The sequence below is a fragment of the Myotis yumanensis genome, unplaced genomic scaffold (genome assembly GCF_028538775.1).
Source record: "Myotis yumanensis isolate MYYU_CA2020_CCGP unplaced genomic scaffold, mMyoYum1.0.hap1 SCAF_4, whole genome shotgun sequence".
Lineage (NCBI taxonomy): Eukaryota > Metazoa > Chordata > Mammalia > Chiroptera > Vespertilionidae > Myotis > Myotis yumanensis.
The window spans coordinates 81537924-81564865 of record NW_027223755.1 but is presented as its reverse complement, the minus strand read 5'-3'; the positions used below and the strand labels follow the sequence as shown (position 1 = coordinate 81564865).

At 48.6% G+C, this 26942-nt stretch overlaps 1 protein-coding gene across 3 annotated transcripts in view; it reads right to left on the bottom strand.

The window, feature by feature from the left end:
• HIP1 (huntingtin interacting protein 1) overlaps positions 1-26942 on the bottom strand; it is a 137704-nt gene that overhangs the window by 43302 nt on the left and 67460 nt on the right. For all 3 annotated transcript variants that reach the window (XM_070412762.1, XM_070412764.1, XM_070412763.1), the window contains exons 2-4: positions 3577-3640; positions 514-656; positions 219-275 (exon numbers count right to left, since the gene is read on the bottom strand). In XM_070412762.1, the coding sequence (XP_070268863.1) occupies positions 219-275; positions 514-656; positions 3577-3640 (264 nt within the window). The remainder of the gene's footprint in view (positions 1-218; positions 276-513; positions 657-3576; positions 3641-26942) is intronic.

Sequence of the window (26942 nt, the reverse complement as noted above, 5' to 3'; positions counted from 1 at the left end):
AAGGTTCCATTGGCAGAAGAAGTTTCCAGAGATCCCAGGTAAGACTGTGGGTATCATGGTACTATTTGGGGGTACCCTTGACCCCTCGCTGATGCACATGAGAGATCTTAAAATAAGTTGAAAGAGATGAGTTTGTTGAATTCCACAGTCCTTGTTCTGTGGTCTCTGGGGAAGGATAATGAGGCACAAGTAGTCCTTGTGCAAATCTCCGAACTCACCCACATCCTGCTCATGTCACTCAGTTCGTTTTTGTATCTCAGAGAGTCCTTCAGGACCTGGGGAGGAGAGAGAACAGCCTATGAGAAGAGAGGAGACAACGGATGGTAAAAGACGGTTCTCGGGGATGGAGAGGCTGATCAGAGAGAGACAACCCCACCTCAGGTCGGTAAGCAAAAGGCCAGAAGGGGCAGGAGCCACCCTCAGCGCAGGAGTGGACAGCGGCCCAGGCAATCACACTTTCCCCACACAGCTCCCTGACCCTCTGGCCCATCCCTGGCAGCCCCAGCAACTCACGTTTGGGTGTCCATCTCGGAGGAGTTTGTGGAACACGTGGCAGAACTTCCAGCAGAGCACAGCGTTGCTGGAGAGGGGCAGCCGGTTGACGACAGACCAAAAGGTCTGTGCCCCTTTCTCATGGTGGGTGCCCAGTATGCACGGTGAGGAGGGTCATGGAAAACGAAGCACAGGCCCTGCCTCAGGCAGCCAGCCCATCTTTGGGGCTGAGCCTGCAACAGGCTACTGCAGGGGGTGGTGCCGCTGTTCAGGGCACAGTGGCACTACCTGGGAGGGGACACTCCTTATAACGAACACACCAAAGTCCTGTACAATTTTTTGACAGATGCCAATAAAGTGTCCCGTTCTCATAAAATCCACTTTATCAGACAATTTCCCCAGAGATGGCAATGTCTTTTGGGAGGGGTCTTTTTCTAATTTGCATCAGTGCTCTCTGGGCCAGCAGTGGTGGTTCCGGTTTGCCTTTAGCGGGAAGGTAATTTGGTTGGCTCCTCCTCCGGCAGCACCTGACTCCTCTCTCTATCGGCTACCCTGCTCTTGCCCTGAAAGCAGACGTGTTTGTTCAAATGTCTTTTCTCTAAACTTAAAATGACTCTGACACCCCAACTCTTCTATAAACATTCCTGGCCTGTTCAGGGGTGCCTTCATCTCTTAACACCTTCAACTCCCTGTATGTCAAATCCTAGGGCCACTTCCTCCCAAGATCCAATTCCCATCAGTCCCCACTACCCAGGGACCACCTGCCACAGTATGAGTGTCATAAATGTTCATCTGGGTTCACATGCTGTTAAGTTAGCACCCAGACTCTGCAAGTAGTGAGCCCTTTTTGGGGTGAGTAAAGGATGCCCACATTTCTTTTGTGATTGTCTACTTAAACAGGCTGCACACATCCAATAAAGGGGCACCATCAACCTCAAGTACAGCTCTTCCCTCAGAATTTCAAGCTCTTTATCAAGGCTCAGGCAAGAGGCATGGTGCCATTTAGGACAGAAAGACTCGCCTCAGGTCACAAACTATATGATTCACCCAGACACATGTTGTTTTGCTTCTGAGCTAGAAGGGATCATAAAGTTCCTTCCCTAAATGGAAACCTGCATTTTGAGGGGGCGGGGGCTTGAACATAGAACTTTTGGGTCCAGAAGCTGAAATCAGCTATTGGTCTTGGAGTGATTTCTGAAATCACTTATACTTTCACCTAAAACACAGCCCCTTGGGCTACAAGGGAGTAAGAAGAGAGATAGGCAGCACCTCCCTCTCTCATGCGATGACTTCTCACACTGACTGTGAGCAGTTTACCTGAGAACAGTTTGCCGAGACAGAAACAGGAGTGGAGCAAGCGGGACACTCTTACTTTGAAAGAAGCAAGAAGACCTTTCTGTCCTTCTTTGACTTTATAAGCATTTTAATGTGTGACCCATTATGTGTCAGGAACTGTAAAAGGCACTCAGGGATATAAAGAAAAATAAGAATCAGTCCCCAGGCCTCCAAAAGTGGATGCCATGGTGGTGGTGGGAAGGGGAGCAACCTCTTTGCCAGTTAAGCACCTGGATAAACAGACGTCTGAGCAGCATTTCTGAAGCCAGAAGCATCAGGGTGGCTGCTGCTCTTTATTTATCCACCACTTAGACACTGAGAGTCAGAGAGATGCACAGAATATTAGAGCTGGAACACGAGACCTTTGAAATCTTCTTCAACCAACTCTTTCATGACAGATAAGGGAAAGAAGGGCCATGGAGGCCCCACAAGGTCCAGAGCAAGCCAGAGGTGGGATCCTGGACCCTTCCTCGAGCTTCACCCCAGGTGACCTCCCTGGAGGGGTGTGGCATGGCCCGCCGCTGCAGGCCTGGTCCTCTCTGTGCCAATCCCCCATCCAGAGGAGCACACTGGCCTACAACAACTGTCCCTGTTTTACTTCAAATCTTGCACCAGACTGATCACAAACCCTTAGCCAGTAGGAGTCAGGACTAGGTCATTCTGAGAAAATCAATTGGGCTTTTCTTGGTTTGGTTTTCTTGACTCAGTAAAGCAAGGGGACTATGCCCTTCTGGGGATAAAAGAACAAGATCAGGCAGGCTCCTGGGGGGCCCAGGGAGAGGTTCTACAGCCCCCACCACAGAGCAAAGCCCTAATTCCAACCAAAGTATCTTCCCGCTAAAGAGCAGTACATGCTGTTAGCAAGAGTTCCTGGGTGCCTGCCAGCTTTGGCATCTAACCTAGAGTCTCCCCCAGGGGCTGAGGTGCAGCCACCATGACGAGCCCAGGCAAAGAGGAGCCGCCATCCCAGACAGAAGCCGAGCCTGCACTCGCTCTGCCCAGTGCCCTGCTCTGCCCCTGGCACACACACAGAGGCTCAGCCCCACTAGTAGCCCCCTCCTTTGGTCTTTGAGGACTCAGCCCTTCAGCTCCTGGACTCTATACCTCAGGGGCAGATCCCCAGGGACCCAGAGTGCTGCCTGCACTTCTCCCCAAAGCCATCGACCCACGATGGTGGTCACCCAGGGCCTCTGCTAAGTCGGCGTGGTGAAACCTTTAAGTCACTGGTTCCCTCCACCACCTTGAGGTCCCTGTCTTTCCCCTTCTGGCTTAGGGTGAACACCTGCATTGGTGTAAGGCCAACCGCTGTAGCTGGGACCGCTGTTTTGCTGTTGAGGTCAGAAAAGGGGAGATGATCATGTCCCCAAGGGGGTGGTCAGTGTGGCCCTGCAGGCAAAGGGCAGGGCCTGGAGTGCTTTGATGGCACAGGTGAAAATCCCTCTGGTGCCTGAGGGAGAAAGTAACTTCAAAGGACTTGGCAGTTCTGGGAAGCTGGAGTCCCGGGAGGGGAGTGGGATTTTGGTAAGCCTGAAGGACTGGCCTAGATGCCACTTTGGTGCCTTCCACCCTGATGAGCCTTGGTCTCTGGGGCCAGCTGCGGCTCACCCACGCTGCTCAAACCCTGCAGGGACCTGGCCTGTGTGGGGGTTCCCTTTCCCACAGCTGAGCAAGGACTCCTCACCCTGACCTCAGTACCCATAATTCAACCCCTCTCAGGGTCGGTCTTCCAAGCAACATCCAAAAGGATATTTCTGGCGTGTTTTTCCTTTACAGCCACTTCCTGCGTATTAATGGCCTTATTGATGCTGACAGTCTGAAAAACAAGAGGGAGGGGAAGGAGAGGGGAGGATGAGATGAATAAGCTTCTGAGAGTGGCTGAGACCCTCCCAGGGGCCACCCCTTTCTCTCCCTCCAATGACTCTTCTCTCCTTTCTGCAGACCCTTCTGCCCCACTGTCCCAGTGCAGGGCCCCTAGCGGGGGTGAGGGGGGCGGAGGGCAGAGGTGGGCAGTGCTCCCAGGCCAGCTGGCCCAGGCTGTCCTAAGGCAGCGGGCTTTGCTGCCTGGCATTGGCTGTGCCCAGCTGCTGTGCCTGCCTGCCACTCATTCACTTGGCACAACAGCATGGCAATTAAAGCCTGCACAAAGGGATGCTTTTTCATCCCCCAGGGAAACATTATTTCTCTGGGAGCAGGAGGAAGAGGCGCTGAGATCAGGGAGCGACTGTGGCTCAAAAGCCTCCACCCGCCCCTCTCTCACCACTAGAACCTTCCACAAGAGCCTTCCCTTGCTGGCCCAGGTCACTAGCTCTTGTTTTTCCACTCTTGGGTAATTTCCAGCTTGTAACCAAATTCCCTTTTATCTCCTCACATCAAAAGGCATTAAAATATGTAGACCTTTCCAGTTATTTTAAAAACCGTAACTCTTAATTTAGCAAAGCACATATACATGTGAATATAACTGAAGAAACACATACAATCATATCACGTAGGCTGTTTTTAAGATAGATTTTTCCTTTTTCTGTTCTGCTTTGCTTCCCTTCCACAGATGTCATTCTACCCCAACCTATGTTCACAACCTGTTATGCATATCTCACACACACACACACACACACACACACACGCCTATGTACCGGAAGAGGTTAATTTTGTCCCTGTTCTACAAAAATCAGACTGTCACATTCAGATTTTCCTACATTTTGCTTTTCTCACTTGAAAATATCTCATGAAAAATTCACCAAGTGGAATGGCAACACTCTAGTTCATTCTTTAAAAAGACAACATCATAGTCCATGGTGTGGGTGGATGTGATTTATACAAGCATTCCCATGTTGGAAGGCAATTTCTTTCCAGATTTTTTTTTTGTTTTTACACTATAAACCATTGTAGTAAACATTCTTCCACACATATCCTTATTAATTGATGCTTTTATTTCCAAGGGTCAGACTTCTAGGAATGAGATTACTACGTGTTTGGTTTTTTTTAGTTTTTAAAAAGCTTTGCATTATGGAAAAGTCCAAACACAGAAAAGTATGCAGACTAGTCTAATAAGCCCTCACATCACCAGTCCCCAGAATCAACCATTGCAAACTTTTAGCCAAACATGTTTCTTTATGGATGAGGGATGGCAAAGATTTTCTGTAAAGAGCCAGTTAGTACGTAAATATTTTAGGCTTTGCAGGCCACATGGTCTCCATTGCAGCTGTTCAACTCTGCTGCTGCAGTGCAAAAGCAGCCTCAGTGATACTAAACAAAATGTAACTAAACGAGTGTGGCTGCATTTCAATAAAACTTTATTTAAAAGCCAGGTGGTGGTCTGGATTCGGCTGTGCTGTAGTGTGTTGATCCTGGCTTTATACTATCTCCTTGCTCCCTTGATTATCTGAAGTAAACTCCCAGGAGTTATATCATTTTAACAGTAAATATTCAGTATGAACCTTTAAGGGAAAAAAAAAAAGGACTCTAAAAAATAACGATAACACTATGATCATGCCTAAATCCTTAATATTATCAAATGGTTAGGTGTTGCTCACATTTCCCTACTGTATCAAAACAAAAAAGCATTCTTGCAGTCATTCTAATCAGGATCCAAATAAGGTTGCCACCTTGCTTTCTAAAAAGGCCCTAACAATCCGCCTTCCCACTGAACATGTACAAAAGCATCCCCAACAACAACAGGGGTTAAGGCTTCTTGTCATTTTGTTAGTCTGATGAGTGTAGTGACATTCCATCTCTACTTTTAATTTCTACTTCCTGGACTTGTATGTCATGATTGTTGATTGCCTTACATAGTTAGGTATGTTCACCTTATCTTTTATAACTTCTCTATTTATTTAAGGCTTTTTCTACCCGGGGTAGACTCTTACATTTTCTTCTAAGTGTTTTATTGTTTGTTTTTTCACATTTGAGTCTTTATCTGAAAAAAAAAAAATTACATACATACATACGTACATGTACATATATGTGTATATATGGTATAAAATAGGTTATTTCTAGGCTTTACCAAGATACGTTCTTTTACATCTGGTTTATATGTTTGGATGTGTTAAGTCCACTATTCCACATGTCTTTTCTCCCTACCAGACTCATCTCTTTAACAGCATAAGCTCTGTTGTGGGTTTAACTGTGTCTCCCCACCCCCCGAGAAAAGATATGTTCAAGTCCAAATTCCCCAGTACCTATGAACATGATCTCATTTGGAAATACGGTTTTTGCAGATGTAATTAGTTAAGATGAGGTCATACTGTGTTAGGGTGGGCCCGAAATCCAATATGACCAGTTTCCTCATAGGCAGGGTATGTGAATATAAAATCATATTGACTATAAACTGTAATTGGAAAATAAAGTAATAATTTTTTACAGGCTATGTGAAGACACGGGGACACGGAGACACACAGGGAGAAGACCATGCGAAGCTGGAGGCACCGACTGGAGTGCTGTGTTTATAGGCCAAGGAACACCAGGGGTGACCGCAGTCACCAGAAACCAGGAAAGAAAGGCACGGAAGGAGTCTTCCCTGGAGCCTTCAGAGGGAGCATGGCCTTGCTGACACCTTGATTTTGAACTTGTAGCCAACAGAACTGTGAGAGAATACAGGTGCTTCCTGCCCTCTTCCCTACTGCACATGACACGGGGCTCTACTGAGAAGGAATCTCATGTGAGATGTTGCAAGAGAGAAGTAAAAGCTTATTCCCCAAATACCTCCCAGTGAAGCAGTTCGTGAGGCGGAGTGCTTCCAGCTTCCTTTTAACAATCCTTACTTAGACCTTTCTCAGCTTCTGCTTCCAGGACCAACCCAGGCCATTCCCTTCCCTTCAGATTTCCTTGGGTGATTTACAGAGGTTTAAACTATGTTCCTCCCCTGGCCCAGGACAAGGAGGGGTTCCTGGCTGCAGACAGAGCTCTAGGCAAAGTCACCACCTTTGTTGAGCGCTTAAAGGTTGCCTGCATTCCATAAAAAAGTATAAGGGCCATAACCATGTAAAATGACAACAAGAGACCCAAATCCAGTGAGGTGCTGAACTGGACGTGGTCAAGTCCTAGGTGGCTGGTAGAGTCAGTAGTACAGGCTGAGAGAAAGAAGAGCAAACCCATGCTGGTGGGAAATGCTAGAAACCACATCAGGGCCTCGAGGGAGGACCTGTGACGGGTGGGATTTAGACTTAGTCCACAAATATTCCTCAGCCTCGCCTGCGCCCTCTCACAGTCCAGGAGCCCTCGGGGGATGTCTGACTGATGGCTTAGCGCTGCTGCGGAGGTGGGAGAGGCTCCTGCCACCACCGCTGTGCTCACCAGCCATGAGCCCGGCTTCTGGCTGAGCGGTGCTCCCCTGTGAGTGCACTGACCACCAGGGGGCAGCTCTTGTGTTGAGCGTCTGCCCCCTGGTGGTCAGTGCACGTCATAGGGACCGGTCGTATCGCCATTGGGCCGAAACTGGCTCTCCGACATCCCCCGAGGGGTCCCAGATTGCGAGAGGGCATAGGGCAGGCCGAGAGACCCCACCGGTGCATGATCAGGGCCGGTGAGGGACACGGGAGGTTGGCCAGCCGTGGAGGAACTATAGGAGGGCTCCAGGGCATGTCCGGCCTGTCTTGCTCAGTCCCGATCAGCTGGACCCCAGCAACAAGCTAACCTACTGGTCAGAGTGTCTGCCCCCATGGTAATCAGTGCACGTCATAGCAACTGGTCGACTGTCCACCCCCTGGTGGTCAGTGCACGTCATAGCAAGCAGTTGAGTGGCCTTAGCATATCATTAGCATATTACGCTTTGATTGGTTGAATGGACGACCGAACACTTAGCATATTAGGCTTTTATAATATAGGACTAGAGGCCCGGTGCACAAAAAGTTGTGCACTCGGGGGGGGGGGGGGTCCCTCAGCCCAGCCTATGCCCTCTTGCAGTCTGGGACCCCTCGGAGGATGTCCACCTGCTGGCTTAGGCCCGCTCCCTGGGGGATTGGGCCCATGCTGGCAGTCAGACATCCTTCTGGCAGCCCAGCAGCCCTCGGAGGATGTCCACTTGCCAGCGGGGAGCAGGTCTAAGCTGCAGTTGGACATCCTTAGCGCTGCTGAGGAGGCGGGAGAGGCTCCCACCACCACCGCTGTACTGGCAGCCATCAGCCTGGCTTGTGGCTGAGCAGCACTCCCCCTGTGGGAGCGCACTGACCACCAGGGGGCAGCTCCTGCATTGAGCGTCTCCCCCCAGTGGTCAGTGTGTGTCATAGTGACCAGTCATTCCCAGTCATTCTGCTGTTAGGGTCAGTTTGCATATTACCCTTTTATTTTTTTTTTATTTTTATTTTTTTTAAATATATTTTATTGATTTTTTACAGAGAGGAAGGGAGAGAGATAGAAAGTTAGAAACATCGATGAGAGAGAAACATCGATCAGCTGCCTCCTGCACATCTCCCACCGGGGATGTGCCCGCAACCCAGGTACATGCCCTTGACCGGAATCGAACCCGGGACCCTTCAGTCCGCAGGCCGACGCTCTATCCACTGAGCCAAACCGGTTTCGGCTACCCTTTTATTATATAGGATAGAGGCCTGGTGCATGGGTGGGGGCCAGCTGGTTTGCTCTGAAGGGTGTCCCGGATCAGGCTGGGGGTCCCCCTGGAGTGCCTGGCCAGCCTGAGTGAGGGGCTGATGGGTGTTTGCAGGCTGGTCACACCCCCTTCAGGGTGGGGGGTCCCCACTGGGGTGCCTGGCCAGCCTGGGTGAGGGGCTGAGGGCCATTTTTAGGCTGGCCAAGCCCCTCCAGCAACGGAAGCTCCCAGCCTCTCCTTTTTTTCTTTTCTTTTTTTTTAAATTCTGGGACTTATTTACCTTCTGCAATTGAAACTGTGTTGCTCTGAGTGGAGCTCAGAGCTGGCCAGGGCGGGCGGGAGGGAAACCTCCTGCTCGCTCCAGCTCCATGGCCACAGTCGGCTGAAAGCAGGTATTTGGGGTTTATTTACCTTCTATAATTGAAACTTTGTTGCTTTGAGTGGAGTTCAGAGCTGCCGTGGCAGCTTGGCTTCCTCCATTATTGGGGCAAGCAAGCCTCCTGCTTGCTCCAGCTCTGTGGCTGCTGGCCGCCATCTTGGTTGGGTTAATTTGCATATAGTCGCTCTGATTGGCTGGTGGGTGTGGCTTAAGGCATAGCGAAGGTATGGTCAATATGCATGTTTGTCTTTTATTAGTGTAGATGCTGATCAACCAAGTGTCCAAGCTTGTGATCATTATAAGCCTTGCTTGCAAAAAAAAAAGTCCTCAAAATTCCTTTAAGCAACATAAAATACTATGAGTTTATATCTATAGACTGTGTGTGTGTGTGTGTGTCTGTCTGTCTGTCTGTCTGGAAATTGGAACTGTTCTGTGCTCTAAATGTTTAAGGAGGGAGAAATCCCTTGAAATGGTGATGCTGCTCAGGAAAGACTACTTAGAGAAAGAGAGGGGTAACTTTCCCCAGGTGCCATCCCCTGCAATGTATCTACTTCTTTTATTTTCACTGCATTGCAAACTCAGGAGCCCTTATGATTGCTGCACAGAAAGGCTAAGTGACTTGCCCAAGGTCATACTATCCACTTCTAACTGTGTGGTCAACTAGATCTAGATCTGCAAGCCCATCCTGAACCATGGAGGTCAGGGAAGAGGAGGACAGGCCCTCGCGGCAAAGAGCACAAGGAAAAGTGCAGAGTGGAAAGGCCTGGAGCAGGCAGGCAGGTTTAGCTGGAGGGCGGCATCTATGCAAGGGAAGAAGAGGGATGACGCCAGAAAGAGAGGTGCTGCTGAATGTGAAGGCCAGTGTGCTTCTGAGTGGGCAGGAGAAGACAGAGCAGCTGGAGGAAGACCGGCCAGCAGCAGTGTGAGAGCTGGAGGAGAGGAGGACGGAGCCTGGAGGTAGAGTTGAAGGAGGAAGTTCTTACTAGTAATAACAGACAGGAGTGAAAGAATAAAGGCCTCAACCAACACGATAGACGTGAAAATGTTAAGAACCCTATACTAAGTGGACTATGAAATGAGTTTCAATAGGATTGGCCCGTAGGAGCTCCCATTTACAGGGACACAGCAGGGGAGGCATCCAAGATGCTGCAGAGGTTTTGAAACTACACAAGGGGGAGAATAGAAGCAGGTACCTCAGGCTGAGGAGACATTGTAAGCAAAGGACAATGAGGCCAGGAGGACTTGGGTGAGACATGGCCATTTTAAAAAGAATGAGGACGTGAACTAGCCAGTAGCAGTGGTTACAACCATCAAGATTATGCAGCGAATGCATGCTTACTACCAGGCCCTGTGCTAATAAGCACTTTGTATGAATTATCTCATTAAAGTCATAACTCCGCATCCTATAAGCGGGCGAGCATTACTATCAATTAGCTCCATTCTATAGAAAAAGAAGCCAAGGCTTGGAGAGGTGAAGCAAATTGCCCACGGCCACTCCCCCAGCCGGTGTGGAGCTGGGACTCAGGCCTGCAGTGTGGCCCTATGGCTCAGGCACTGGGTCATGATCCCACACTAGACACGGCCTCCATACCGCAGAAACAGAATCAGAATCCAAACATTGGAAAAACGGGTTAAACCTCACAAGATGCAATCCAGTAGGTACCAAGGAAATTTCCTATATTTAGATCTAAACTCACTGTCACAGAGGAGAAATGCCTCAAAGCAGCAATTGTGAGAACAATGTCGGTGTTTTATTTGGCTACCAACTTGATAGAAGCAACATTTTGGTGTGGCTGGTCAAAATGCAAGTCAGAGACCGATGTATTAAAAGGGATATATAGGGTTCGGGACGAGGGGGCGTGTCCAACTCACTATGCAGAGCAATTCACACGTAAAAATTAAAAATGCTAGGCAGTTTCAGGCTTCAGAGAGGGGAACTGACAAACCAGACCACCTCTAAAAAAGGGTGACCTGAATGGGGATGGATGTGGGGCCCGAAGAAAACTTAGAGGCATATCAGTATTCTGAAGGGCGGTCGTGTGGGAGAGGAGTAACTCCAGAGGATCAATCCTAGACCCATGGGTACAAGCCCAGGCAGGCCGTTTCTGGATAAACGTAAAGGCATCTCATGAAAGACAGACTTACCCATTATTAGTCGCATAGAGGCAGAAGTGAGGCAACCTCTCCTCAGGGTTATTGTGAAAAAGACCGATCGGCTCTGGCTAGATTAGACTTCTGGGTCCCTTCCAATATTTAGACTCTGTAAAGGCCCTCAGATGATGGAGGGGCTTTGGATAGCAAGACAGGAAATTGTGACCTGATGGATACTAGGGAGCCACAGAAGGCTCTTGAGCAGGGAAGCGTCCTAATACAAATGCCCCTTCATCCTCCCGAGTTTCAGGAGTTGCTGCTTAGTGCCCTGATGAAAGAAAGTGTCACAGTCCCCAGCACGAGTTTAGCACTGACAAAAGGCCCAGCCTAGCACTGGGCTGTGGAAGTTTCTTCCCAAACCAACAACGATAAGACACCTGCAAGCCTTGCCTGCCCTTGTCAGGACGGCCCCACACCTTCTCTTGCAGCTCCGCAGGCTCACAGGAGCACCCACGTACGGCAGCCAACCTGACTGATGTCCTCCGACCAATCCTTCCCCAGGAGAACTCCTGAGAGGCAGAGTCCAGCCCGAGACGGAAGGCCCACTGCCCAAGGTTTCCATGGCAAGGCTTTCTGGGCTGAGGCAGGGCTGAGCCTCCGCACCCTGGGCCGCTAACAGCAAGCTGTGGGTCTGCCGGGGCCCCCGGAACGTCAGACACGGGGACGTTTCCAGGGCGGAAGTTCTCGGCTATGGCCAGTTTCCCACACTCGTTATACTTGGTGCCTGGGATCCCAGCCTGTGTGACACACTCCTCCACTTTCTTCTTCATCCCAAATCCTTCCCAGCACAGGCCAATAACTGCTCCATTTCTTCTTTTTTTGAATTCCTATTTCTCTTCATGAGTTTCACACTTAGTATGTTATATTGTCTTACCTCCCACCCAGATTAAAATCCCCAGGGCAAATATCCGCAGTTGCTAAGGCAGGGCTTACAGCCTTAATAAATCATTAAGGGCTACTCGCTTCCCCCCTCTACAGACTACAAGGTCCATGATTCACGGCCTCTTGAGGAAATCTGCTTCCTTTTCCTCCCCTCCCCAGACTCTCTCTGAAAGAAATAACTGGGTTCTGAACTGGGCAATGGCTGGGGGCCCTGCCAGGGCAGAGGGTGGGAAGTTCAGGGCTCAATTTCTCACCTCCGGTCTAGGTTAGAGAACATCCTCTGAGAACAGACTGTTTTCCAGATTTCCCTGGAGTCACACGGGACCTGAGACCATGCAGTGCGCCCCCTGAAAGAGCAGCATTGTGCACCACTTCCTGACCCAGCTGGCCCTTGTGTCCCAAGCTGGTTCCGGAGAGCCAATTATCAGCAGGCACCACAGGAAGGGTGGCTTTCTCCCTGCCCCCCCTCCCCCATCCCCTCAAAGCCCAGTCCCCTCTGCCAGGCTGCAGCCAATGGAAAACCCTTGGGCCTTGCTTCTTTGGGGAGCAGAGCCTGGGCCTGGCCTGCAGGGTCCAGCTGGGCACTGTCGGGTCACACACACAGCTGCTGACAGGGGCCCAGCACTTGGGCTGCCAAGGCCGAGCTGGCTCACAAGGGTCCCATGGGCAAAGGTTCCATGGCAGGGGCAGGCATAAATGAGGTGCCCAGGTGGGGGTGGCAGGTCTTAAAGCAAGGGACGGAAAGGCCCACGGCCCAGACCAAGCAAAGGAGTATCTGACACCAGAAAGGGCAGAGGGGAAAGAAGGAAGTGAGGTGGAAGGGAGACAGAAAGAAGTGAAGCGAGCAGGGGGAAAGGAGCTTTTCTCAGCAAAGGCATAAGCGGCCACCACCAACGCCCGGCCCGGCCGTGGTGATGGCTGCCCACCCGGGGCTGCGCGCTGGAAACGGCCACGCCGCACAGCATTCCTCACCTCCTCAGGTTTGGAAGCCTGAGGTAAACAGATACGGGAGGTGGTCCCTGTTAATTCCTGCAATTTAGTCTAGGCTCCTTCTCCCACCGCTGCCGCATTCCCGCAAAGGCTTCCAGAGTCCATGCGCCAAGCTCAGCCAACATGGGGTTAAAAGAATCTTTTTTTCCCCAAGTACCTAATCCTGAGAGAGGGTAGGAAGGGATCCTCAAGCGAGTGAGCCAGCGTCAGCTCTGTCTGGGGAGGAACAAGAATGGCAATGAGGGAGGGGTGGGTGAGATTCCAGGAAAGGAGAATACAAAAGGCTGCTGTGGCATCTCACAGTAAAGGTGGGGACAGCTTAATTTCACAGCTGGGACCCCAAGCCTGGGTGAGGCTGAGTCAGATCACATGGGTCTCAGGGAAAGAACAAGCGAGGCACAGACAGGGTGCCTTCAGCATTGAGTGAGACTTCTCTGGTCTTGGCTGTGATACTTAGAGGCTAGTATCTCTCTCTTTAAAAAATAAAATAAAATTCTTTGTTTAAAAGTATTACATATGTCTCCTCCCCCCCCTCCCCCGCAATGACCTCTCCCCAGCCATTCCTACCCCCCAGCACATGCCCGCCCCCCCCCCCCCCCCCCCGCCGCTGTCTATGTCCATGGGTTATGCTTATATGCGTACCTGCCCCCCCCCCCCCCAGTATCTCTTGATCAGAAATAATAACAATAGCACAGCAGGCGTAGTTGTTGTAAACGGATTAGTGGTAACAGCAGCAGCAGAGCCTCTGCCTCCTACTAGCCACTGCACTTGGGCATTTGCTTCTGATCTACCCCTTGGCCCTGGAGGGTAGGGATTGAACCCCTTTTCTCTGAGTCAAGTTGACCAAAGTAGCACAGGCAGCAGCAGGTAGAGCCAGGACTCAAACCCAGTTCCCTGTCCCCACACCGAGCTGCCAGCAGTCCAACACCCTAGTCAACACCGTCTGCCTGCCTCACTTTCTACCCCATGATGCCGGTCTCTGATCTATTTATATTCACTCCTTAGTGATCTCAACCAGGCCCATGGCTTGAAAGCTTAACTTCTGCCAGCATGCCCACCTACCCAAGTATTCCTCTCCACTCTCCCTAGAAGTCTTCCTTGACTGCTGCCTTAGCCTCAGTGCTCCCATCCAACCCATCAGTAAAGCTGTCCTTTCCACCCCAAAGCCCCTCTGCTTCTACTCCTTTCCTCTGCCTCCACTCAAGTCCAAACCACTACTCTGTCCCCACTGGACCACTGAAACAGCCTCCCAAATGGACTGGCCCGCCCCCAGCTGCTCTCCACCCAGAAGTCAGAATGAGCTTTATAAACCACTCATGAGATCACACCACCTGCTCAGAGCCCTCCACCACATGTGGAATGAGGTCTGCATCCCATGAGGCCGTCCATGCACGGGCATCAACTCCCCTTCTCCCTCCTACGCCTTATGCCCAACCATACTGGCTGCCTCTTTGTTCTGCAAATATTTTTTATTCTTTCTCTGATGCTCCTTTGGCCTGGAATAGTCTTTCCCCCGATTCTTTGCAAGGCTGGGTTTTCCTCCTTCTTCAAGCTGTTCAAATACCACCCCCTAGGCTGTCTCTAATCTCTCCACCCATGCCCAGCGCTCTTTATCACAGCTCACAACCACCCTGGCTACTTCCTGCAGAGCAGTGGTTCTCAACCTTCTGGCCCTTTAAATACAGTTCATCATGTTGTGACCCAACCATAAAATTATTTTTGTTGCTACTTCATAACTGTAATGTTGCTACTGTTATGAATCGTAATGTAAATAACTGATATGCAGGATGGTCTTAGGCGACCCCTGTGAAAGGGTCATTCGACCGCCAAAGGGGTCGCGACCCACAGGTTGAGAGCCGCTGCTGTAGAGGCCCTTATCTCAACCTGAAATTCCCTTGTTTGTTCATTTGCTTGTCTCCCACTAGTCAGTGAGCTCTGTGAGGGCAGGGACCACGGTCCCTCTGTTCCCCCAGTGCTCACACACGGACAGGAATGAAGAAGGGCCTGCTCTGCTCAGTCCTCTCCAAGCAGACTTCCTCATCAGCGCTTGATACCTTGTCTGCCCCGCCCTCCTGCCTGTCTTGTCTTTCCTCAAGTCTCATTTCTTTCTCTTTCCAATTGAAAATCTTACTGATATTTAAGTGTAAGCTACACTAACTGATGACATCCAGCTATTCTCTCTTACACTTCTTTAATATTTAGTAGGCTCCGTATAATTAAATACTATGATTCATTTACATGTTTTTATGGAAGGTATTTGTCATGGACTGAACTGTGTGTCCCCCAAATCGTATGTTGAAGCCCCACCCCCAACATGACGGTATTTGGAGATGGGGCTTTTGGGAGGTGCTTAGGTTTAGGATTAGATGAGGTATGAGGATGGGGCCCTCATGACAAGATTAGGGCCCTTCTAGAAAGAGACACCAGGAGGGGCTTGCTTTCTCTCCCCCCTCAAGAAGGTGGCCGTCTAAAGGTCACGAACAGCGCCCGCCCTCAGTGGGGATCTGAATTGGCCAGCTCCTTGATCTTGGACTTCTCAGCCTCTACAACTGTGAGAAATAAATTCCTGTTGTTTAAGCCACCCAGCCTATGGTATTGTATTATTAGTATTTTGTGTGTACTTTCTGCTTCATAAGCTGGGGACTAGTGAAATTGGGATCACATCTCCTCCTTTCCTCTCACCCCAAAGCCACCAGCCATTCCCTGGCTTCTGGATAGTGGTTATTAACCAATCTGTCTGGGTCACACATATTTCAAAGGGTTTAGCAAAAAGAAAGGCACTATTCTGCGGTCTAATAATCCAGTAGAGAAGATGGAGTAAGAAAATTGAGATTAATAAAAAGGTCAACCACTTCTGCAATCAGCAAGGTGTACGATCCTGTGTTGGGAGGAGAGTGTAGCAGTGGTTCTCAACCTTCCTAATGCCGCGACCCTTTAATACAGTTCCTCATGTTGTGGTGACCCCCAACCATAAAATTATTTTCGTTGCTACTTCATAACTGTAATTTTGCTACTGTGATGAATCGTAATGTAAATATCTGATATGCAGGATGTGTTTTCAGGGGTCGCGACCCACAGGTTGAGAACCGCTGGGTAGGGGTTACTTCTCTCAGGGAAGAAAGCGTTTCAGTTTGGAAGGAGCTGCCAACTGTGCCAAATCCTGCTGAAGGAGCAGGAGAGATGAGGACTGAGAGTTATCCACTGCATATGGCAAGGACGTCATTGGTGACCTGGGCAAGAGCTGCTCCAGGTGAATGATGGAGGAGGCAAAAGGCTGTGTGGGGAGGGGCAAGAGAGAAGGGAGGAGAGGAGTGGGAGACAGTCTCGACCAGGACCAGCCGTGGGCAAACTACGGCCCGCGGGCCGGCTCCGGCCCGTTTGAAATGAATAAAACTAAAAAAAAAAAAAGACCGTACCCTTTTATGGAATGATGCTTACTTTGAATTTATATTAGTTCACACAAACACTCCATCCATGCTTTTGTTCCGGCCCTCCGGTCCAGTTTAAGAACCCACTGTGGCCCTCGAGTCAAAAAGTTTGCCCACCCCTGGTCTAGACAGAATGGTCGTCCCTTCTCTCCCAGGCCTGGGGCTCAGTGGTGGGGCTCTTAGGGCCATGAACATCTCTCTCCTTCCCTCCAGGACCTCCCACCGGTGTCCCCACTTAGAACCACAGCTCCTTTGCTGGTTCTCCTTCCCCAGACACGGTCAGATAGACAAGGAGTACAGACAGGCACGGGATCTTTCCAGATGGGGAGCAGGGGGGCTGCAAAGGCCGTCTCTTTTGCCAGAGACAAATATCTTTCCGTCTCTGAGAATGATCCAGGATGCTCTTCCATCCCTAGAAAAGCGTTCTCCCTACTTTTCAACGAGACCTCTCTCCCATCTGCCCCCCCCCCTCAGTCCTGAGGCTCTTTTTATTCTGTGGGGGACAAAGTGGGGGAGCCAAGCGAGCAGCCTCCTTCGTGAACCGGTCCTCCACACACTTTCCAGCCTCTGAGAGGCCTTGTGGGGTCAACCCCATTCCCACGCTGTCATGCATCCCTCACACACTAGTTTTCTCTGTCACTAAGTGGAAGACACATCCCTTTCCCCCACCATTCCGAACCCCCAAAGCTCTCCAGGACTTTTACTACAGACACCGAATCAGATCATTTGGCGGGGAGGGAGGTGCGGGGGGGGGGGGGCAACTGATTACAGAAAGGTGGGCCCCATCGTGATCCCTCCTGACCTGGAGAAGCCAACAAGCTTAGTCTCTCTGCCATCTCCATGGCCCAGTCTCACTGCCCTCAAGTATCATTACAGCTGCCTAAGAGTCCCCTTTAGCCAGGTCATCCTGTCACATCCTTAGGCAAAGAACACAATAACCCCTGCACTTTTGTCTCCACCAAAACTCCCATGCCCATGTCACCCACCGACTTGAGCAGCCCAGTTTCTCATTTGAGTCTTGCAGCCACTCCTTTTCTCCGCACACTGGCTGCCTCTTCCCACATGAGAACTTTTAAGACCTCAGGGACCCAAGGAGGCTTCAGAAGGGCCTATGGATACTTAGGCCTAGAGACACGTAGACACCAGATCTCAGGGAAAAGAAGCCAGCCCCTCTCCCTTCTCTCCTACCTGCAGGGGACCATGGCTTCAGAAAGGCACGCCCTCCCCTACAGTTCTGCTTCTCTTTTCACAGAGGAAAGCTCAGTTCTCCTTCCCTAGGAACCGGAACTGCAATGCCAAGGTCACAGGTCTTGCACTGAGAACTCTTTAGGGTTACTTTCTGGGCAAGTCACTCTGCCTAGACAGTCAGGCCTTGGGCAGGCCTTTCGAAATGTCCTTGCCTATCAGATACACAGCTGGCCTCCAAGAGTGAAACCCTGTGCTATCTTTGCCCACAATACCAGCATTGCTTAACTTCCTCTCCTCCCCTTGACCATGTCCTCCACCACCCTCCACCTCCCAGATTTCTAACTGTGAGGTGAGTTTTGTCTCTTCTCAGCCTGACTGAAAGACAGGTGGTCCCCAGGCATAGGAAACACCCATTCTCAGGCTCTGTGCCTCTCCCAAAGCCCTACTCCTGAGAGTGGCTCCGTCTGTCAAATGAATGAGTCAGGAGGCGCTTGTCACATCCACATCACACCATGGCCTGCCACTCCTCCCTCCCAAACATCCTTCAGATCTCTTTTTGTTCTATTTGTACAGCAAATACCCTCATCTTACACCCGTATTACTCTATGTAACTGGCCCTTTTATCTCTAGTCACCACAATTGACCCCAAATAAAGCAGCAAGAAAAACTTTCCTCATGAGTTCTCCCAGCAGAGAAATCTAGTGGCTCCTGACCTTGTGAATTCCAAACTCTCCAATATAGCTTCAGCGCCACCCCTCTCAATACTTCAGCTGCTTTTCTCGCTGCAGATGGTGATCTTCACACAACCGTGATCCCGTTTTCAAGGAATGCCGTTTACAGATAGAATCCCATTTTACGCAAGGGGGTGGCTATGTGAAGATACCTTATTTGACTCTAGCCATACAGTGTCCTACAGGGGTCTCTCGAGGGGCCCATGAGCCTACAGTGGCTCATTCAAATGTATAAATACCAGGTTTGAACAATAATGACAACAGCATTTCTCATTTTGTTTAGCCCTTCACAATCTTCAAAGAGCTTTCATATGTACTGTCTTCCTGACGCTGAGAAAACCTTGTGAGGGAGGCAGGCATACTTTAGACAAGCGGGCTCAGAGAAGTCAGACACACAGAGGCCGGTACCTGCCTTTCTCAGTGGGGCATACATTCTACATCCTACTATTTAGATGGTTACAAGTGGACTCTTCGCCAAAACCAACTTGTTTCCTAAACCTCTTCCCTGACCTCAACACACTGGTTGTCTTAACGGCAGATTTCTCTGTACCTTATAAAATGTCCAACCTGCCCTCCTAGCAGATGCTACATACAATCTTTCAGTCTAGTGAGAACCAAAAGGAGAATGTTTTTCAGAAAATCTAGAGTGGGTACATAAATGAGACCCGATCTCAGGCCAAACAACCTCTAACAAGTCGGCCTTCTATTGTTGTCAAGAAGCAGGATCTGGTCTTCGTTACTCGCATGCGTTCCACTGAACCTGAATCACAGTTGTGTTCTCTCGAGGGGCCCATTCCAGTTTGAAGGAAAACAGATTGTGTGATAGGACTGGGAAGCCCAGGTTCATTACGGGCACACTCTGGAGAGCACCTGAACAAACTCTGTAGGTCGTGGCCACAGGATCTTGCTCTCATCTAAGAAATCAGCAGGGTGAGTGATGTTACTACGAGAGGAATCTGAGCCCTGAACTCAAGCCCCCAGACAAATCATCCAGTTCTGTATCAGTCTGTGGTCAAATTCACATCAGCCACCTATAGAGCCCCAAAGGGATGCTCAGCCAGTCTCATCAGTTCTGTAGAGTGTAGGCTCGGATGTGGGAAGGGTGAATAGGATGTGGTTGCCTCTTTGGCCAGTGGTTCTCCAACCTGGTTATGCGTGAATATCACCTGAGCACCGAAGCCTGGACTGCAGTAGCATTCACACCCTCATACCAGATTCCTTTGCCCACCCCCAGATTGGATTCATTTGGTCTGGAAAGGAGCCACTGCTCATTGCACTCTAATTCTGGCAGTGTTACAGAACACGCTATGTCAGAGTCTAAGAAAAAAACTCAGCTATAGGGAAAGCAGGAATGAAGAGGGGAACGAATGAGAGAAAGGGAATAATAAAACAGTAGAAAAATGGAAAATGAAGAGATTTTCTCAGCTTGGACCAGCAAACCTTGATATCAGTAAATATAAACTTGGGGTGAAGTGGTATGAGTTGACACTAAGGCCAAATTAGGAGACTGCTACTCATTTTATAAAAGAATTTGGCACCAGATTCCTTTAAATAGCAACCTCCACTAGTACATTTAAAATGGAATTCCGTTTATAGAAGTGTGGTTTATACAAAACCACACCTGTTATACCAGCTCAGAAAAATAGCTCTCCTCCTGGCTAACTATAGAACTGGTCCAGTATAGATGGTCATCTATTTTATTCTTAAAGATACCCAGCCCTACTCCCTGTCACCTACTTCTATGTTTAATATATATATATATATATATATATGTTGATTTCACAGAGAAAGGGAGAGGGAGAGAGAGATAGAAACATCAATGATGAAAGAGAATCATTGATCGGCTGCCTCCTGCATGCTCCCTACTGGGGATTGAGCACACAACCTGGGCATGTGCCCTTGACCGGAATCGAACCCAGGACCCTTCAGTCTGTAGGCCGATGCTCTATCCACTGAGCAAAACAGGCTCGGGCTTAATAGATTCTTAAGGGCCACTCAGATCTCTTTTGGTCTTCCCTAAACTCAGGGAACACTGCTTTGAGTTCTTTTCATACTCACGTATTCATTCAACATATATTTGTTGAAGACCTATCATGTGCTGGCACTACTCTAAGAATAGAGCTGTAAACAAAAAACAATGCCTCTGGCACCATGGATCTTATATTCTAGGGGGAGAGCAAAAGTAAACAAATGAGTAAAATATAGGGTGGGGAAAAAGTTGTTCATATGGAAAATAATACAATAATTAATAAAAATAATAAACTGTGTTTCGCATATTCAGGACTGTAAACCTAACTAAAGCCCAACCCTATATACTAGGTATACCAGTTAATAATGGAGATTTTTTTCAATAGATGGAGTTACACATATGTTGATATATATGCGATTTGATATGTATTTTGTTGTATTGACAGCAAGCTTCAAAACTTCTTATGTCAAATTTGCTGAAGGTGGTAACATCATAGATATTTTTACGCTTAAAAATGTCGAATTTCATGCCAAATAAAGAGCATTTCTGGGAAGTTTTAATTCATTACTTTATTTTGAAGAAAAGTGCTGCTGAAAGTTATCGTATACTTCGGGAAGTTTATGATGAACATGCTCCATCTCAAGATAGTTGTGAACGCTGGTTTAAATGCTTTAAAAGTGATGATTTCGATGTGAAAGACAAAGAACGTCCAAGTCAACCGAAAAAGTTTGAAGACCAACAATTACAAGCATTGTTGGATGAAGATGCGTGTCAAACTCAAAAACAACTTGCAGAAAGATTAAATGTTGCTCAGCAAACAATTTCCGATCGTTTACAAGCAATGGGAAAGATTTTAAAGGAAGGAAAATGGGTGCCACGTCAACTGAACGAAAGACAAATGGAAAACCGAAAAGTCATCAGTAAAATGTTGCTTCAACAGCACGAAAGAAAGTCTTTTTTGCATCGAATTGTGACTGGCAATGAAAAGTGGATTTATTTTGAGAATCCCAAATGCACAAAACCATGGGTTGATCCAGGTCAACCATCAACATCGACTGCAAGGCCAAATCGCTTCGGAAAGAAGACAATGCTCTGCGTTTGGTGGGATCAGGAAGGTGTGTATTATGAGCTTCTAAAACCAGGTGAAAACTGTTAATACTGATCACTACCGACAACAAATAATCAATTTGAACCACGCCTTGATTGTGAAACAACCAGAATGGGCCAGAAGACCCGGCAAAGTAATTTTGCTTCATGATGACGCACCATCACACACTTCAAAACCAGTTTAAAGACACGTTAAAAGATCTTGCCTGGGAAGTATGAACACCTAGTATATAGTCGGTAAGATGGCAATAGGTACTATGGAAGACAAATAAGGCCGACTCTGGGGCTGAGGCTTACTGAGCTGGTGGTATAACCCAATACAGGCTCATCGGGGCAGGTAACAAAGGAACACATTTGAAAGTGATGAGGAAACAAGCTGGCAGACGAGAGTTCTAGGAATAGTCCACCTGGCAGGTACAGGAACAGCTAGAACTTAAGTGTGGCTGGAGCCAGGAGGTCTGAGATGAGAGGGGCCGAATCACAAGGGGCTTGTGGACCACGGTAAAGGCCAGTCTTTGTTATGAGTGAGACAGGAACCACTGGGAGATTTTGAGCAAAGGGTGCCACAACCTGTCTCACTTTTGAAAGAGGGTCCCTCTGACAGCTGTGCTGAGAAGAGACTGCAGGGAGCAGCGTGGAAGCAGGGAGGACAATTAAGATGCTGCTGCATTAATTCAGGCCAGAGGTGCTGGTAGATCAGGCTAGTCACAGTGGAGGTGTGGAGATGTGGTTGGTATATTTTGAAGGTAGAGCTCACAGGACTTGCTGCTGATATGGATGTGGAGTGTGAGGGAGGAGTCAATGATGGCAACATGATAATTTGCCAGAGCAACTAGAGCAGTGGTTCTCAACCTTCTGGCCCTTTAAATACAGTTCCTCATGTTGTGACCCAACCATAAAATTATTCTCGTTGCTACTTCATAACTGTAATGTTGCTACTGTTATGAATCGTCATGTAAATATCTGATATGCATGATGGTCTTAGGCGACCCCTGTGAAAGGGTCGTTCAACCGCCAAAGGGGTCGCGACCCACAGGTTGAGAACCGCTGAACTAGAGGGACTGAGTTGCCATGAACAAGGTGGAGAGAACCACTGAAGGAGCAGATATGGGGCGGGGCAGACAGGAGCTTGTTTTCAGACATGTCAAATGTGAGGTGCCTATGAGATATCCAAATGGAGCCATGGAAGAGCAAGCTTGGAATCTGAAAGAGGTTTGAGCTGGACCTATCAGTATGGCAGCCATCAAGATATAGAGATGGGATTTAAGAAGGGTAAGTTCACCAAGGAGTAAGTACGGATGGGAATCTGGAAGCAGCCCAAGGACACCCAACATTCACGAAAGAGAAATAATGAGTAGTGGAAACAGGAAAGAAACAGCCCATGAGGTGGGAGGAAACCAGGAGAGTTATGGCACATGAAGAAATGAATTTCACCTGGAAGTGATCGATTGCGTTAAATGCTGCCAACAGATCAAGCAGGATGAGAGCTGGAAACTGACCATCAGACTGAACATGGTGGTGACCTTACCAGGGCTTTCTGGTAGAGAAGCGGGGAGGACCTGCTGGGGGATTAATGAGAGAAAGGGAAGGAGGGGCCCTGGAGGCAGGGAAAGCAGGAGGCGAGGTCTAGGGTTTTTTTGCTTTAAATTAAAAAAAAAAACAACACAAGGAAAAATTATAACTTGTTTGTATATATGTATGGGGAGAGAAAGGAGAATCGCTGGAATGGGGAAGGGATCTAGTGCACAACAGGAGGCAGTCACCCTGTTAGAATAACAGGCCAGGTCACAAAGTATGGACACAGATGCAGGCAGGCGTGCAAGCTTTCTCAGGGGTACATCTCATCTCATTTCACAGGAAAGAGGTCATGGGCTGAGAGTGAGGGCAGGGAGGAGACAGCACAAAGTTTCGTCTAGGAAAGTGGTGGCTGCACAGACCAGGGATACACAGGCCTGCCAGGGAGCAGGGCTAAAGGCCCATCCCACTGCAGCCTGAAGAAAGAAACTAAACCAGCCTCTGCCTCCTCATCCAGGACAATTCTCCTCATCCCTTCCACTTTTCCTCACACCAACCCTTCTTTTCTCATTGCCTTTCCAGCTTTAAAACTAACTGGGTCTTGACAGAATCAATACTCAGATGTACTTGCTCACTTTGGTGTCCTTCAATGAGGCCTTTCAGGAAGGAGAGATGGAACTCATGGTGCTTCCTCTGGGAAGATAGGCCCAGGAGCTTGGCAATACGTAGGGTGAGGGTGTGTGTGTGTGTGTTGGGGGAAGCAGAGGAAGTATAAGGCAAAATATCCAGACTCCCTCTCAGTTCTTCTCTCAACTTCCTTCCCCCGCCACCCCCACCCCGCCATCCCCCTTCCTTTTGGGTCTCAATTTCCTTATCTAAAACAGACTGAATAGTCTCCACCTCACTGTGTTCAGGCTCTCATTCTCTAATTCAATTAACTTCTCCTGGACTGTAATAGATCCCAGATTCATTTGCACACATTATTTCATTTAACCCTTACAGTAACGCTGGGAGTTGCTAATCCACTGACAAGATGGGGAAACAGACTTGGAAGGGTTAACTGACTTGCCCACCTAGTTGGGACACCTGGCTAGCTAGGTGACTCAGCTAGTAAGCAGCAGAGCCAGGATTTCAACCACGATCTCACTCCAGGTTCAGGCATATCAGTCCCATTTATCCTTCCAGGTTTGGGGAAATTCAGGCTCACTTCCACGGAGAGAACACTCAGGCCAACATCAGGCCCGGGGGTCCAGCCACTGAAGTCCTTATTAACACAGAACAAAAGCACAGGCCTCACTGATCTCAGATCAGAGCCAAAGAGAAGAGAGCGGATGAGTGGTGCAGGGTCCGGCCACACTCAGGAGGCCACGGAATGCCCCAGCTGGCCGGCGGGAGCTCTGATGGATACTTCCAGCTCCAGGCACAGGAAGTAATAACGAGCTAAGAAGGATATGCAGCTAAACGGTTTTCTACAGTGGAGAGAGGGGTGGTTGCTAATTCCAGAGGTGGATTTCCTCATCCGCTGCATGGCTGTGATGAACTTCCTCAGAAAGCAGAACAGCCAGGAACTCTCACTTCTGTTTCTCGAGGAGTGAAGGAGAACCCTTCCTTAGCGGAAGAGCCATGAGGTTCAAGAGAAGTGTAGGGGTGTGGACAGAGTCACCCCAAGTGCCCCAGGCAGAATGAACCCCCACTGGGCGTCCAGGCCTGATATTTCACTTGTCTCTGGGTTACCAGCTCCTGTTGGCCACACATGGCCAGACCTCTGTTTCTAAAGCACAGCTCCAGTCACATCAGACATGGCCAAGAGTTCACCCACACCTTTGCTTCATTCCACCCCTATAACCCAGATGAAGCACCCTCTTCAATCCATCTCCATTTATTTATTTATTTATTTTAAAATATATTTTATTGATTTTTTACAGAGAGGAAGGGAGAAAGATAGAGAGTTAGAAACATCGATGAGAGAGAAACATCGATCAGCTGCCTCCTGCACACCCCCTATTGGGGATGTGCCCGCAACCAAGGTACATGCCCTTGACCAGAATCGAACCCAGGACCCTTCAGTCCGCAGGCTGACGCTCTATCCACTGAGCCAAACCGGTTAGGGCCCATCTCCATTTATTTAAGTCCTGCCATTAATTAGTCAGTCATGATTTTATTCATTCACTAAATTCACCCACCAAACATATATTGAGTATAGTATGTGTCAAGTGCGTTGCCCAGTCAACTCACAGGGAAGTAATGAGACATAAGTCCTGGTTTTAAGGAGTATAGTCCAGATGGGGGAAAGATGGTGACACTGCGAACACTGACAGTTAGAGGAGAGACACTGGTGAGTGCAGGGTGCAGGGAGCCTGGACACAGGAATCTAACCGAGGCTGAAAGGTTGTGTATGGCTGCCCTTCCCTGGAGGAAAGGCATCCAACTGGATGAGCTAGCTGGGAGAAGGGGCATGGAGGGGCCTTCAGATGGGCGAGGCCCCACCAAGGAACATAAGTGGGGCCAGTGCACAATGTGGGAACTAGCCAGCTGTTAGTGTTGCTGGAGTGTGAAAAGGCAAAAAGGAGGCAGGAACCAGAGAACCCAGTTTACAGAGTTATAGAGCCACAGAAGAGAGAACCATCCAAGCAACCTCCCCTTGCATGCACCACTCTGCTCAAAACACATCAATAAAAAGAATGCTTTTTTAACATTTGACTGCTTTTGAGAGAGAGAAACACTGATTTGTTGTTCCACTTATTTATGCATTCATTGGTTGATTCTTGCATATGCCCTGTCTGGGGATAGAACCTGCAAACTTGGCATGTCAGGACAACACTCTAACTCAGTGGATCTCAACCTTCTGGCCCTTTAAATACAGTTCCTCATGTTGTGACCCAACCATAAAATTATTTTCGTTGCTACTTCATAACTGTAATGTTGCTACTGTTATGAATCGCAATGGAAATATCTGATATGCAGGATGGTCTTAGGCTACCCCTGTGAAAGGGTCGTTCGACTGCCAAAGGGGTCGAGACCCACAGGTTGAGAACCACTGATCTAACGAATCAAACTACTCGACCAGGACCATTAAGAAAAATTCTTAAAAGCCAAAACCTTAAAGTGGAAAGCAGTGAATGGATAGATGCTCTTAGATGTGTATACAAGGATATCACTTCAACAGTGGAAATGGATACAGCCTGGCTGGTGTGGCTCGGTGGCTGAGCGTCGACCCAGGAACCAAGAGGTGCCCGGTTTGATTCCCGGTTGGGCACATGACCGGGTTGTGGGCTTGATCCCCAGGGAAGGGCATGCAGATTGTTGTTTCTCTCTCCTCGATGTTTCCATCTCTTTATCCCTCTCCCTTCCTCTCTCTAAAAAAAAAAAAAAAAAATCAGTAAAAACATATTTAAAAAAAGAAAATGGTTACAGCTAAAAGTCTATTAATAGGGTGTGATTGCAATGAAATGATACATTTCAACTCACTTGGATATATGGTAGTTAATTGCTTAACAGTTACTGAATGCTGGCCATCGGCTAGGCACTGGTCTAAGCACTTGACATACATACTAACTCCTGTACCCCCACAACAATCCTATGTAGAGAGTATTGTGACTCCCCAACTCTACAAGGGAGAAAACCCACAGGGGGAGCCTCAGTAACCTGTCCAGGTAAGTAGTGGAGATAGAATTTGAACCCCAGAACGCAGGCCCTTCATCACTCTGTTTCTAGACCTATGGCATAGTATAAGCTAAAAAAAAATCTATAAACTGTAATTTGGTATGGCTATATTTTGTTTAAATATGTGTGTATTTGCCTATGTATGTATATTTGGTTGAATCAAATGAGAATTTGTTCACTTTTGAATTATAAAAACAGCACCTGCTGTTCAACCCAGCAGAAAAGTCCATTAGCATCTATATCAAATTGTTAGCGGTAGTTTGGGATGGTGAGAATATGCCTGATCTTTATTTCTTTACACTTTTTCATATTTTCTGAAAAATAGCACAGGATTACCTGTTTCCTCATCACAGCTGCCAATCACCACAGCTACGAGAAATTTAGTTATAACCCAAGCGCAGGAGCCCCAGTCTCCCTTGAGCTACAGCATCAGAGGCCAGAGCACTCATGGCTGCCTCCCCTCAGGAGCTGAGAAGCCCCAGTGCTGTCAAAAGCTGCCATAAGAAGAGCCCAGCATTTAAAGTGGCGAGTTCTGCCAGCTGCTGACTTCTCTGAGCCTCAGTTTCTTCAC